The sequence below is a fragment of the Ovis aries genome, chromosome 3 (genome assembly GCF_016772045.2).
Source record: "Ovis aries strain OAR_USU_Benz2616 breed Rambouillet chromosome 3, ARS-UI_Ramb_v3.0, whole genome shotgun sequence".
Lineage (NCBI taxonomy): Eukaryota > Metazoa > Chordata > Mammalia > Artiodactyla > Bovidae > Ovis > Ovis aries.
The window spans coordinates 140,266,326-140,282,130 of NC_056056.1; the positions used below are offsets into that span (position 1 = coordinate 140,266,326).

At 40.9% G+C, this 15,805-nt stretch overlaps 1 protein-coding gene across 14 annotated transcripts in view; it reads left to right on the forward strand.

Moving 5' to 3' along the window:
* Nucleotides 1–7,327, forward strand: part of SLC38A1 (solute carrier family 38 member 1) — a 77,099-nt gene extending 69,772 nt beyond the window's left edge. For all 14 annotated transcript variants that reach the window (XM_027967425.3, XM_060412704.1, XM_060412702.1 and 11 more), the window contains one exon: nucleotides 895–7,327. In XM_027967425.3, coding sequence (XP_027823226.1) covers nucleotides 895–996 — 102 coding nt within the window. In that variant the 3' untranslated portion in view covers nucleotides 997–7,327. The remainder of the gene's footprint in view (nucleotides 1–894) is intronic.
* The last annotated feature ends 8,478 nt before the right edge of the window (nucleotides 7,328–15,805 follow it).

A 15,805-nucleotide genomic window follows, 5' to 3' on the forward strand; every position in this document is an offset into this window, starting at 1 on the left:
GTAGTAAACTTAAGATTCAATCCGACAGTGGTGGAGACCTACTAATCATGAATCTCTGGGCCTCTCTAACCTTGCTCCCATTATAAAACCACTGGGAAGATCTACCAAATAGCATTAAACAAGAGATCCAGTCTATGTAGGGGCTCACTGGGAGTTACACCAGACCGGTGATGGTGAGCCTGGATGCAACCCTCTCAACCCCACTCTCCGCCCCCTCCCCTTCCCATAACAGTGTCTCCTTCTCCAGACTCCAGCTCAGCCCCCACTGGCTCTCATGACGCTTCATCCTTCTCCCTGAATTTCAGCTCTCATTGGAAACTCCCAGCACCAAGCAATTTTAAAGCTTGTGCTCTCCAGGTTTTAGATTTAATAACCTGCCCCCTGGGCCTTCATCAACCCTTGAAATCATTTAATTTTGTATACCCATTTCCTGTCTCACTCGATCAAATCTACTCTGCTTTTAGATATCCTTTTAACACTTTTTCAAACAGAAATGTTTACCTGCCAGTGATAAACTAGGCTGGTTGATGACATGACCTGTATGTTGTCGAAGGATGATCTTTTTTGTTTTTTTTTTCGTTTTCATCTTTAGTCTGGAAGAAGCTAGCAAGAGTAATACCCAGTCAGTTGTAGAGCAGACTCACTCTGAGATGACCATGAAGTCAAGAGCAGAATACAGAGGATGGTTCTGCACAGCTAGTTTTTCTTAGTATCCCATCCTTGGAGAATCAGGTACACGAAACTTTAGAAAGAATCTCACAGTTCGATAATAGATGTAACCAACCAAATATGAGGGGACACGAAAAGAGAGGGAAATCATTTTCGTTTTTTCCCAGGTGTACGTCGAAAATGTTTGCTTCCCTGAAAATAACCCTTGCCTTTCTGTTACTCCAGGCTGCCCTTTTCTTGGCTCTGGGGGTGTTGTTTTCCCTGGTAAGCATTCCCTTGGTCATCTACGACTGGGCCTACTCATCAAGTGGTGACGAAGGCCACTGAGACCAGCTGAGAAAAACCGTCAAGTTACCACGCATCAGCAACCCTTCATCACTTCGTCTGCAAGTTTACAGAAGCAAACAGAAATTTACAAGATACACAATGAAATAATACTTTGGAAGCAAAACAAGAGACCTGTTTCTATCATGCCTCATGCCCCTCCAGGATTGGGGATCAATTTTAAGATTGTGGATTTTTTGGTTCCAAATTTCATGCAATCATATTTTCCAGTACTTTTCACAGTTGATTGTTTTTCACTCTACTAACTCTATTTTTTTGTGATTTCATCGTCTCTTAGAACTTTGAAGACATGATCATCCATCATGTTTATTTATTGTACATCCAGATTCTGAAATAATTTTCCTACTGATGTTCAGCTTATATCTGTACCTTTTTAGCAGAGAAAAGAATCTTGAATTGTATATATTTATTTTGCTTTACAGAAAAAAATGGTTTCGTAAATAATTTGCCTATTTTGGTTAAAATAGCACATAGGGATAATCAGATGAGAGTCACAGGGCACATACCCTTGTTGGATCAGAGAATGCCCAATATTTGAGGCAGCTCTGATCACCTGGCAGGCGAGCTTCAGCAGCTCATGACCTCGCTGGCATTCCATCCACTCTGTGCAGAGACCTTCTCTAGCGAGTGTTCTCAGCTCGGAAAGGGGTGGGAATGATTCTTACCTTGGTAAATATACTGAACTACACATATGGGTTATCTAGCAAATGAAGTTTTGTTTCCCTCTGTCAAAGTTACTCTATATAATCTGAGTCAGCTTTTGTTGGGGAAGACCCACGACATCTTTATAACAAATTGAGAAGCAAGAGTCCTACAAAAAGATTGTCCAAAATGCATGAGGAAATATTTTTCAGATACAGATAGCCTTCAGCCCAACAACTATATTGTTGAAGGGGGAAAAACATTTTCTTAAATTATAAACCCAGCAGCTTCTACTCATGTCCATCAGCTTTTTGCACAGAAAATCATGTGTATCTAACCAAGGCTGATCTAGGGAAAGTAAGTCCTGTTTTATATTAGGTACTTTGGGGGGGGGGGTGGTCTTTAAAATATTTGTTTATACCTATGAAAGTGTTAGTTGCTCAATTGTGTCTACCTCTTTGCAACCTCATGGACTGTAGCCCACCAGGCTCCTCTGTTCATGGACTTCTCCAGGCAAGAAGACTGGAGTGGGTAGCCATTCCCTTCTCCAGGGGATCTTGCCCACCCAGGGGTTGAACTGGTGTCTCCTGCATTGCAGGCAGATTCTTTACTGTCTGAGCCACCAAGGGAACCCATTCTGCCTGCAGTACAGAAGACCCTGATTCCATCTCTGGGTTGGGAAGATCCCCTGGAGAAGGGAATGGCTACCCTCTCCAGTATTCTTGCCTGAAGAAGTCCATGGACAGAGGAGTCTGGCGGACTATAGTCCATGAAGTTGCAAAGAGGTGAACACAACTGAGCGACTAACACTTTGTATCTATAAATTTAGGTTATTGCAAATACAAGATTTTTGTACCTTAAATAAGCCTCATTCCTATTTCTTCTCCACTAGCCATCCGTCCAGTCTTGAAAAAAGAAAAAGAGCCTTCAGAGGTGATTTTGAGGACTGCGTGTGATGAAAGCACTGTGTACCTTTCTCCCCCAAGATGGGGACTTTGGTGGCAGTGCTGTCCCTCTCCTCATCCCTGGTCAAGGGTGGGCTGTCACTGCCTACCTGATGTGACCCACATGGGGGACAGAGTTGCTGACACTCTTACCCCAGCCCCTCTCCTAAAAGCAAGTGAAGGAAATTCCCGAGAGACTGCAAAAGAAGAGAAGTTTGGGGCACGGTAGCTTGAAAAGGCATTGGGGACAGAATAGAAACCCAGTACCACATTCCCCCTATGCTGGGCCATCACCTGTGCTTGGATTGTCTGTGTCACACAACGAGAAGCATGTGTACCCTGAGGGCTAGTCTCTTGAAACAGGGCTTGTGTTATATCTACATCCTGGTTGAATTCAACAAACACGTCTGTTCACTGAACAGATTTCTTATCCAGAGATAAGTAGCCTCTAACCACAGACTCTTGGCAGAGTTTTGAGGCACTTAACTCTGGGCTTTGTTCCTCCTGCACTGAGGCCTCCACACTTACCAGGAGTAACACAGAACTCTCCCCTCCCCTTTACAGACTAATATCCCATACAGAAAGCATCAGGATCATTCCTGACCCTCTTGGGGGAAAAGGAAAGATTATTTTCTGCCTGTCTTAGTAGTATCATCATAGCTTCTAATGTCATGCTTCAGAATTACATCCACAGAGATCAGAGTTCAGGTATTTAGAAATGAGTACCTACCTATGTATGAATTCCTAACCCAGTGAAACCCACAGACATTTCTGTCCTTCTCAACAGTCTTCCATAAATAAGCAGAAGAGAAACTCAACCAAACAAGATGCCTGGGCCTTGGAGCTTGTCCGGGGGCGCCCAATCATGTAATAGCTAGATAGTGGATGACCCTCCATTAAAAAAATACAAATTTCATTTGCAAGCTATATTAGGCTACTTCCTGTTTTCTTCATTAACTTATTAAAATTCACTTTCTGCCCATATAGTCAGTTTAGAAGATTATCATTAGCTCTTGGGATGTATAGTGATATTTTTGGATCTTTGGATTTTATGTGTCAGAACGGGATTTTTTAAATTATTTAAAATATGCTTATTTAGAGGAGGCTTGGGATATGTAGTAATATTTTTGGATCTCTGGATTTTATGTGTCAGAACGGGATTTTTTAAATTATTTAAAATATGCTTATTTAGAGGAGGCACTTGTTGATGTCTGCACTACTACAGGTTTTTAAAACCTTCTTTGTATGTTTATTTAAGTTTATTGTTGACTGAATATAATAGACCCTACTGTAATTTGTCAGATATCAGTGATTAATTTCATGATTTGTGTGGGATTAGCTGTAAAGTGTACTGTTCTTATTCTTCTTCAGAGTAGTGAACCCTTAGCCAAAAATACATGTACCACAGATGTTAGGTAGAATTTAAATCACACAGTCAAGTGCTGTACAAGTTTTTCTGCTATGTGAGTAGACTAACGAATTTTATACCTTAAGCCTTTGGGAGCATATTTTGCTTGGGGAGACGGGATCTCAGCACCAGTGGACAGTGCTAGGTTCATGCTTTGGGGTATAAACTGTTCTCTAGTTGTAATAACATAGCACACTGTAAATCCCTAATTTCCTTCATGTTACTTATTGGAAGTGAGGACAGCAGCATACGTACAGGAAAGAAATTCGGTCTTGTTAATCATAGGCAGTCCCCAATTTATAAGCTAGTGCAGAGCCAGCTTATAGGCAGAGCATAGTGCAGAACTGTCGGTTGGTGGTTTGCAACCTGAAATGTATTTTCCTTCAGAAACCAAGTTACACATGATGGTTAGGCCCCCAGACCAACTAGAAAAGATAATCTAAACTCATAGTTTAGCTGAAATAGGATACTATATTAACAAGATTGCTAAGGAATCTAAGCAATGAATATGATTTTTTTCCTAGCAGATGTTTGCTCAGAGTTGCTGAGAATCTACCCCTCATGTTGTTAGTGGAATCTGGATCAACCTCTCCAACCTCAGACTGCCTGCTGGGTGGTGGCACCAGAGTAGCCACCAATTAGAAGTGCCCAGATGGCCTACAGCTGGGTCCCCAGCAAAGGAAGGGGACCAGGTCCAGGGCAACCAGAGATCTTATAGGAGGAGGAGGGTTAAGGAGGAGCAGGGGTCCTCTGGTGGGCCGTACATCACCAGGGACATCTTCCGCTGCCACCCCTTTCTCTGGAGGCTCAGGCCTCGCCTGCCTGCTTCTGTCTGTAGGACCTTTTGCTCCTGGAGTTTATCTCCTTCACGCCCACTACCATGGATGATGTCACTGTGTATCTTCTCTTGCATGCCAGTCGCTGACGCCAGCACACAGCACTTTCAATGGATTTAGTGCTAGGAAGTCATAGTTTAACTGCCCAGTAGTCAAAGAGGGGTCAAAACCTCCCTACCCACTTTTCCTCTTACATTTGCAGACCCTGTTGAGAAAGACATACGTGGGTGATGGCCATAGAGCTTGGGGTGGACTAATGGCTGTGATAAGGTGTCATGGTATTTCAGAGGACACCTTAGCAGTCACCCCAGAATTAGCTTCTTTCTAGAGTTGGATTCAAGCCTCTAAGTCAGTGTTCCTCAAAGTGGGGCTCCCTAGATGAGCAGCATCAGCATCACCTGGGAACTCGATGGGATGCATATACTCAGGCCTCAGCCCAGACCAAATAAGATCAGAAACTTTGGGGGTGGAGGTCCAGTAAACTGTATTTTATAATCACTCCCAGTGATCTTGGCACAAATCCAGTTAGAGACCCACACAGCCAATTCATCTCTCCTTTTTCTCCCCATTAGTCCTATCTGTCATTCTCAGACAGTGGTTCCTGGGACTTGAGGGATAAGAATGGGAACCAGGACTTACGGAGGGGAGAAATGCAGCCCCCTTCCCACTGGAAATGCTGGTATAGGTGCATCATTGCAAATAAGACTGCCTGCACGGGGCCTGAGACACAGTAAGGTTACAGTTTTGGCAGCTGTGAAGAAATGAAAATGAGGTGTTTTAGATTTTTTTTTTTCTTTTTTGAAAGCAGTTAAAAGATACACCCTTTGTTAGAGGAAATAGTGAATTTAGGTCAGAAGTTTCTCTAGAATGTTTGGGTTCATCATGTGATGATCAATCCTATCCTCCCTTTAAAGGGAGTTCTCTGCTGAAAGGGGCTACAGACTGCTCTGAAAAGGTTAGTGCTCCACTCTGTTTCAGCGGATCAGAGTGCTGCATGGCACATCTTGTTGGGTTGGGGGTGCGGAGGAGATTGGTGAAATGATCAGGTATTTGATTTTATGCCTTTATTGCAAAAGCCATCAATTTCCCTCTGTTTTTCAATGTAAATTGGCTTGAGGCTTAGGATGTAAACCTTAAGAATGTAATTCCTCCATTCCAGTTCATGGTAAACTTCTATCCACTTTCAAAATAAAGATTGAGATTTTATCATTTAAAGATGTTAATGTTTTCCTTAGGAATGGCAAATCTGAGAATCTTTTAGCAACAGAACACCATTCCTCTAAAATACAGTGAATTCTTTATAATGATCTAAGGTTTTCAGATACAAAATTGTGGACGAGGTGGCTGACAACTGAAAAATACCACTAAATCTTAAAGGAAAAGTTCTTGAAAAGCATGTAAAATTCACAGGGCTCAGACCTCCTTCTTTAGAGTTTTCTCTAAGGAAGGACTGTGAAACTGGGCCCATGTGCATACAGGCTTGAATTCGTGTTTTTTAAAGGAAGAATCTATGCAGTTGAGGCTTATTGTAGGAAATACTTCATTTGTATGTAAATACATTGTAAATAAATAGGAGGCTGTATATTTTTGAAGTTGTTGATCCACATTGAAATAGAAGTTGCTAGTATCTGCATATCAAGAATAAATGTCTTCATTGATATTAGTGGTTTTGTTTGGGAATTAGAAAAATTTACATTCTCTCCCAGGTAACATAGTTCTCTGAATGTAAACTTGGAACCTACAAATCTTACTTGTTTAGAGAGAGAAATGTCTGAGAAATAGTTATGTTGATTTCTTATACTGGTATTAAGATTAATTATTTCAAAGCTAGTCCTCTGAGCTATAAATACTAAGGAACATTTTAGACCCAAATTATTGCTGTATAGAAATAGAATACCCAGAATAATAAGTTATTTCTTCGCAATACTGTTTCACTGTTAACACTGATACTACTACACAGTATTTATGAAAACAGATGTTGGGGACGAGGAATGTTTTTTTTTTTCCAAAATTGAATTTCTGTTTCCCAAATCCCTTTGAAAGGGAAAGACCTGAAAATTAACTGTGAGCACAAATTTGAAAGAAAGGGGAAAAAAAAGTATTATTTTATCAAGCTTTTGAAAGTCTTGCATGTTTGCCTTTTCAGTGTCCACGCCAACATAGGATGTCTTAAGCAATTTTTTTTCCCCAAAAGACTTGAATCTTGATCGCTGGTATGTAATCTACTCTAGAGTTCAGTGTATTCTAGACTTCATCTACCTGTAGCACACCACTGATTTACTAATGTAAAACCTTGTCAACGAGTTTCAGATGGATGATTTAAGTGAGTCACATGTCAGAAAACTTTGTCATTCATGGTTGATTAAACACATAGTTTTGTTTTTCCCCCCCAGGATGTGGTGTAAATAAAGACATGTAAAAAGTTCTGTTGTAAAGCTGCTCTTTTAACATAGTTTTTAAGCATTAAAATGTGGAATAAAGCATTTATGAATTTTTGTGTTCATTCTTCTAGGGTACAATACAAAGGTGGCTCAATGGCTAAGAATCTGTCTATAATGCAGGAGACATGGTTCGATCCCTAGGTTGGGAAGATCCCCTGGAGGAGGAAATGGTAACCCCCTCCAGTATTCTTGCCTGGATAATCCCATAGACAGAGGAGCCTGATGGGGAGCCATGGGGTTGCAAAGAGTTGGACCTAACTGAATGACTAAACACGCACACACACACACACACTAACTAAAAGGGCAAGGGGAGTAATTGGGTACTTGCTAAAATCACTGTTTGGGATTGTTGGAGACAGATTTGCCATACTTGTCAGTGTTTTGGGACACTGAGAGTTCATGGAAGCTTATATTCAAGTGTCCAAACTTTAAAAAATGCTTCCAGTTCTACTAGTAAGCAGAAATGCATGTTTGTTTATGGCTTTAAAAATAATCTTGTTCCTGTGACAATGTTATTCCAACCAACTGATTTATTTTCAGAAAATTGAGCATGTAATAGTTCTTCATTACTGGTCAGGACATAGACTTGGATTACTGTGATATTGCATGGTTTGCCTTGGAAATGAACAGAGGTCATTCTGTCATTTTTGAGATTGCACCAAAGAACTGCATTACAGACTCTTCTGTTGACTATGAGGGCTACTCTTTTTCTTCTAAGGGATTCCTGCCCGCAGTAGTAGATATAATGGTCATCTGAGTTAAATTCGCCCATTCCAGTCCATTTTAGTTCACTGATTCCTAAAATGTTGATGTTCACTCTTGCCATCTCCTGTCTGACCACTTCCAATTTACCTTGATTCATGGATCTAGCATTCTAGGTTTCTATGCAGTGTTGTTCTTCACAGCATCCACTTTGCTTTCATCACCAGTCACATCCACAACTGGGCATTGTTTTTGCTTTGGCTCCATCTCTATATTCTTTCTGGACTTAGTTCTCCACTCTTCTCCAGTAGCATATTGGACACTTACCAACCTGGGGAGTTCAACTTTCAGTGTCATAACTTTTTGCCTTTTCATACAGTTCATAGGGTTCTCAAGGCAAGAATACTGAAGTGGTTTGCCATTCCCTTCTCCAGTAGACCTCGTTTGGTCAGAAAACTAAGATCCTGGCATCCAGTCCCATCACTTCATGGCAAATAGATGGGGAAACAATGGAAACAGTGAGAGACTATTTTCAGTTTCAGTTCAGTTCAGTCACTCAGTCGTGTTTGACTCTTTGTGACCCCATGAAATGCAGCAGGCCAGGCCTCCCTGTCCATCACCAACTCCCGGAGTCCACCCAAACCCATGTCCATTGAGTCAGTGATGCCATCCCGCCATCTCATCCTCTACCATCCCCTTCTCCTCCTGCCCTCAATCTTTCCCAGCATCAGGGTCTTTTCCAGTGAGTCAGCTCTCCACATCAGGTGGCCAAAGTTTTGGAGTTTCAGCTTCAACATCAGTCCTTCCAGTGAATACCCAGGACTAATCTCCTTTAGGATGGACTGGTTGGCTCTCCTTGCAGTCCAAGGGACTCAAGAGTATTCTCCAATATCACAGTTCAAAAGCATCAATTCTTCTGTGCTCAGCTTTCTTTATATCCCAACTCTCACATACATGACCACTGGAAAAACCATAGCCTTGACTAGACGGACCTTTGTTGCCAAAGTAATGTCTCTGCTTTTTAATATGCTGTCTAGGTTGGTCATAACTTTCCTTCCAAGGAGTAAGCGTCTTTTAATTTCATGGCTGCAGTCACCATCTGCAGTGATTTTGGAGCCTAGAAAAATAAAGTCAGTCACCATTTCCACTGTTTCCCCATCTATTTGCTATGAAGTGATGGGACTGGATGCCATGATCTTAGCTTTCTGAATGTTGAGTTTTAAGCCAATTTTTTTGCTCCCCTCTTTCACTTTCATCAAGAGGCTCTTTAGTTCTTCTTCACTTTCTGCTGTAAGGGTGGTGTCATCTGCATATCTGAGGTTATTGATATTTCTCCCAGCAATCTTGATTCCAGCTTGTGCTCCCTCTAGCCCAGCATCTCTCATGATGTACTCTGCATAGAAGTTAAATAAACAGGGTGACAATATACAGCCTTGACATACTCCTTTTCCTATTTGGAACCAGTCTGTTGTTCCATGTCCAGTTCTAACTGTTGCTTCCTGACCTGCATACAGATTTCTCAAGAGGCAGGTCAGGTGGTCTGGTATTCCCATGTCTTTCCGAATTTTCCACAGTTTGTTGTGATCCACACAGTCAAAGGCTTTGGCATAGTCAATAAAGTAGAAATAGATGTTTTTCTGGCACTCTCTTGCTTTTTCCATGATCCAGGAGATGTTGGCAATTTGATCGCTTGTTCCTCTGCCTTTTCTAAAACCAGCTTGAACATCTGGAAGTTCACAGTTCACATATTGCTGAAGCCTGGCTTGGAGAATTTTGAGCATTACTTTGCTAGCGTGTGAGATGAATGCAATTGTGCGGTACTTTGACTTTATTTTGGGTGGCTCCAAAATCACTACAGGTGGAGACTGCAGCCATGAGATTAAAAGACGCTTGCTCCTTGGAAGAAAACTATGACCAATCTAGACAGCATATTAAAAAGCAGAAACATTACTTTGCCAACAAAGGTACCTCTAGTCAAAGCTATGGTTTTTCCAGTAGTCATGTATGAATGTGAGAGTTGGACTATTAAGAAAGCTTAATGCCAGAGAATTGATACTTTTGAACTGTGGTGTTGAAGAAGACTCTTGAGAGTCCCTTGGACTGCAAGGAGATCAAATCAGTCAATCCTCAAGGAAATCAGTGCTGAATATTCATTGGAAGGACTTGATGCTGAAGCTGAAACTCCAATATTTGGTCACCTGATGAGAAGAACTGGCTCATTGGAAAAGACCCTGATGCTGGGAAAGATTGAAGGCAGGAGGAGAAGGGGACGACAGAGGATGAGATGTTTGGATGGCATCACTGACTGGATGGATATGACTTTGGGCAAACTCTAGGAGTTGGTGACAGACAGGGAAGCCTGGCATGCTGCAGTCCATGGGGTCACATGACTGAGCAATGGAACTGAATAGTTCTTCATGTGCCAGTAAGAACTGGTTCCCCCAAATCTCAGTTCACTGCATTGTTCTAAGATTATTTGTAAAAGCTAAAACTCAGTGGTTAAAGACAACTGAGAATTCTAAAAAACAGAAAAATACTTCCAGTAGGAGTCTATCTGATCTGAAGCACATTACAATTCTCCAATCCTTAATAATCAGAATAGGTTGAACATAATATTTTCTTCTTAAACTCAAGTTCAACTTTATGAGTATCAGTTTCTGTGCCATCTTGTAGGAGGGACTCTAGTCTTTCTCTGCCCACATTGTAACCACTCATAAAATAGGAAATCTTATCAACACTTCCATTTCTCCAGGAACTATTGAAGGGAAAGCTCCTATAGCCTGATTTTCCCTCGTCCATCATTGGCTCCTCCCCATGATTCTAGGAAAGCGTATCCGACCAAGGTGGCAAGATGGCCATAGTCAGACGTCTGCGTTTATCTGTGGGCAGGGTTAGTGCAGGAACGACCTGCACCTCAAGGTATGACTGGGTGTGAGGTTGCTCTTGACCCTCACTGGGCTGCCCTGGAGACAGCTCATTCTGCAGGGCCACCTTCTCGCCCATGTGGATCTCAAGGTGGAAATTTGGAGACAGGAGTCCAAGCTGTGGATTCCAACCTAGCTTCATTATCAATAAAGCTGATACTTTTATCCTTATGTGCCTCCTGACTCCTGTTTCTGTTTCTTAACCAAAACCCCAGGGACAAAGGGTGTGAGTCATTTCACTTTCAAACCCAAGCAGCTGTAAAAGTGCATTAGAATATGAGCAGGTTTTGTTATGAATCGAAAGTTCTGGTCCTACTGTACTTTTAACGGCTCTGACTGCTTCCACTACCATTCCATGCTAATGTTCTATTCTGCCCTATTTTATACACAATTGTTTGGGTATGGGGAGAGTAACCCATAATGGAATAAACTATGGACTTCCAAAATGGAATAAACTATGGACATACGGACTACCTTGCAACTTAGAAGACCTGCTTGCTTACCTTCTAGATTCATAATTAGATTCTCTCATTAGCGTAGTCTGAGAAGTTGATCAGGCCCAAATGACTGAGCCAATTTTTGTATACTAGTGTTTTATCTTTCATTATTTCTAATTTTAGACTGATCCAAATTGGCAGGACAATCTGTTCTTCAGTAGTTGGCATAACATTAAAATAACCTGCCAAATTATCAAAATGCATTATAAAGCAATAACGCTTAAAACAGACTTATGATGTGGAAATAAATAGATCATAATAGAGAACACAAATAACATCAGAAAAGTGGCATTTCAAATTAATGAGGAAAATAAGGGATACTCAATAAATGGTGAAAAAAATGACTTAGTTTTATGAAGATAATAAAGCTGCATCCTTATATTGCCCCTTATATCTTAAAAAAAATGCTCATCTAAAAAACTTTAAAACACACAGGTAAATATGCTTTTTTTTTTTTTTTACAAATGTAGTGCTATGACTCTCATATAAAGCAGTCAAGTGTCAAAATGTTTATTTAGCTCATTATTAATAAAGGAACAAATAAGATGTTTTAAACTGGTTCCAAGGAGAATTCAAAGAAAAGAGACATATATGAGCAACAAAGGATGCTGAAATGAATTTGCTAAAAGATGTAAAACTGGCTCTTTCCACAAGGAGAAATCAATTACATCTCCATCAGACAGAATTCATTTGCTTCTCTGGGCAATAATCATTCTGGTCTCTATTAGGTTTCTGCAATTTACAGGGTTATGAAACAACTCAAAAACAAAAAATGAGCAAAATTCATTTGGAATCAGAACTCAGAAGGGACATCTAGTATTACACAGAAAACCTACTAATTTTTTCTTTTTTGCTCCTTTTAAAACTTCAAATTCTTTCCAAATTTTCTTAATATCTTTCCCCTTTTTAACCATAAAGTCTCTAAGATTATTTTTGGTCATTAAAAAAAGATGACCTTGTTAGGTTTGACCTGGTAATTCACATAGGTGCAGTGTCAGTTAACCAAGCAGACTTTCTTGGGGCTTCCCTGGTGGTTCAGTGATAAAGAAAATGCCTGCCAATGCAGGAGACTCAGGTTCAATCCCTGGGTCTGAAAGATTACCCTGGAGGAGAAAAATGGCAGACAACTCCAATATCTTGCCTATGAAATCCCAAGGACAGAGGAGCCTGCTGGACTACAGTCCATGGGGTCACAAAAGAGTGGAACATGACTTAGCTACTAAACAACAACAGGGCTTTCTTGGGTTTGTGTTGTACAACTACTGGAGCTCTGAATTGCACTTTTAAAAGTCTATCATTTGCCAGCTCAAGCCTAGGAAGGGCTTCCCTGGTGGCTCAGAAAGTAAAGAATTCACCTGCAATGCGGGAGACCTGGGTTCAATTCCTGGGTTGGGAAGACCCCTTGGAAAAGGGAGTGGCTACCCACTTCAGTATGCTTGCCTGGAGAATTCCATGGACAGAGGAGCCTGGAGGGCTGCAATCCATGGGGTCACAAAGAGTTGGACACAACTGAGTGACTTTCACTTTCAAGGCTAGGAAATCAAGCCCAAGAAATTCCACCATACTTTGCCCATGTTGCCTATAAATTTGAATGAATTCCTCTCTATGTGAGTTCCCAAATTTGCTAAGGAGTCTGGTCTTCTAGAAAGTGCCCTTTCTCACAGTCTATAAGGATGGTGCAAGAACTGGCTTTCCTGGGATGGCTTTGTTGGCACTGGCTTCATAAGTAAAATCAACCTATGTTCACTAGAGGTATTCAATTAAATGAACATCCTTCACAAATACAACATTCCCAGAAATTGATATACAATTTTTTTCAATTATATACTGGTAGAAAGGAAGCTATGTAAATAACTATACATTGCTATGAAAGAGTAAAAGAACTTGGAGCTTCTTAATTTATTGATGGTGGGAAGATCAATGAGTTTAATTTCATTTTACAAAAGCAGAGTCTAGTGAATTAATGTAGATTAAAGATAGCTTAAAAAGAAATAGAAATGGCTTCCTTGTTTATCCGGAAAAGAGTATTAAAACAGTCTCAGAACCACAGAAAACTCCCTCATTAGCGCCTTCCATCCTGTGTAATTCTGCTCTGCTGGATCTTGGTTTAAGGTTCTGCTGACATAAACTTATCTGCTTCTGGACTAAAAGGAGTCATGGAAAGTCACACTCACTTCACAGGTACAGCTTGAAAGTTATCTAAGTAACGTCAGCCCAGAAACTTGTACCCAAATGTCTATTCTGTGAAAGTATCAGTAGTTTAATATACGTGACAAGTCCTTTTCCATGATGCAATGGGCCTCTGCGTCTTTGCTTTGTTGTTGCTGTTCAGCCTCCGAGTCATGTCTGACTCTGCAACCCCATAAACTGCAGCACTCCAGGCTCCCCTGTCCTTCACTATCTCCTAGAGTTTGCTCAAACTCATGTCCATTGAGTCAGTGATGTTATCTAACCATCTTATGCTCTGTCACCCCCTTCTCCTTTTGCCCTCAATATTTCCCAGCATCAGAGTCTGTTCCAATGAGTTGGCTCTTTGCATCAGGTGGCCAAAGTATTGGAGCTTCAGCATCAGTCCTTTTGATGAATGTTCAGGTTGATTTCCTTTAGGATTGACCGGTGTGATCTCCTTGCAGTCCAAGGGACTCTCAAGAGTCTTGTCTAGCACTACAGTTCAAAAGCATCAGTTCTTCAGCGCTCAGATTTCCTTATGGTCCAACTCTCACATCCATACATGACTATTGGAAAAACCACTTTGACTATGCAGACCTTTGTCAGCAAAGTGATGTCTCTGCTTTTTAATATGCTGTTTAGGTTTGTCAAAGCTTTCCTTTCAAGGAGCAAGTGTCTTTTAATTTCATGGCTGCACTCACCATCTGCACTCATTTTGTAGCCCAATAAAATATAACCTATCACTATTTCCACTTTTTCTCCTATTTGCCAAGAAGTGATCAGACCAGATGCCATGATCTTTGGTTTTTGAATGTTGAGCTTTAACCCAGCTTTTTCACTCTCCTCTTTCACCTTCATCAAGAGGCTCTTTACCAATAGCTGATTCATGTTGATGTTTGGCAGAAAGCAGCATAATATTATAAAGCAATTATCCTTCAATTAAACAAACAAATAAATTTAAAGATTAAAAAGTCTCTCTAGTTCCTCTTCACTTTCTGCCTTTAGAGTGGTATCATTTGCATATTTGAGGTTGTTGATATTTCTCCCAGCAATCTTGATTCCCACTTGTGATTCATCCAGCACTGCATTTCGCATGATGTTCCCTGCAGGGTGACAATACACAGCCTTGACATACTCCTTTCCCAACTTTGAAGCAGTCCATTGTTTCATGTCCAGTTCTGTTGCTTCTTGACCTGCATACAGGTTTCTCAGGAGACAGGTAAGGTGGTCTGGTATTCCCATCTCTTTAAGGATTTTCCAGTTTGTTTTGTGATCCACACACTCAAAGGCTTTACCATAGTCAAACCTGGTCAATGAAGCAGAAGTAGATGTTTTTCTGGAATTTCCTTGCTTTCTCTATGATCCAGTGAATGCTGGAAATTTGATCTTTGATTCCTCTGGTTTTTCTAAGCCCACTTGTATATCTGGAAGCTCTGAGTTCGTGTACTGCTGAAACCTAGCTTGAAGGATTTTGAGCATAACCTTGCTAGCATGAAAAGTGAGCACAATTGTATGGTAGCTTGAGCATTCTTTGGTATTGCCCTTCTTTGAGATTGACATGAAAACTGACTTTTTCCAGTCCTGTGGCCATTGCTGAGTTTTCCAACTTTGCGGACATATTGAGTGCAGCACTTGGATTTTAAAAGTTCAGCTGGAATCCCATCACCTCCACTAGCTTTTTTTTTTTTTTTTGTAGTAATGCGTCCTAAGGCTTACTTGAACTCACACTGCAAGATGCCTGGCTCTAGGTGAGCGAGTATACCATAGTGATTATTCTGGTCATTAAGACCTTTTTGTATAGCTCTTCCATGTTTTCTTGCCACCTCTGATTAATCTCTTCTGCTTCTGTTGGGTCCTTACTGTTTCTGTCCTTTATCGTGCCCATCCTTGTATGAAATGTTCTCTTGATATCTCCAATTTTCTTGAAGATATCTCTAGTCTTTCCCAGTCTATGGTTTTCCTCTATTTCTTTGCATTATTCATTTAAGAAGGCCTTCTATCTCTCCTTGCTATTCTCTGGATCTCTGCATTCAGTTTGGTATGTCTTTTCCTTTCTCCCTTGCCTTTTGCTTCTCTTCTTTCCTCAGATATTTATAAAGCCTCCTTGAACAACCACTTTGCTTCTTGCATTTCTTTTTCTTGGGTATGGTTTTGGTCACTGTCTCCTGTACAGTGTTATGAGCCTCCATCCATGATTCTTCCGCCTCTCTGTCTACCAAGTCTAATCC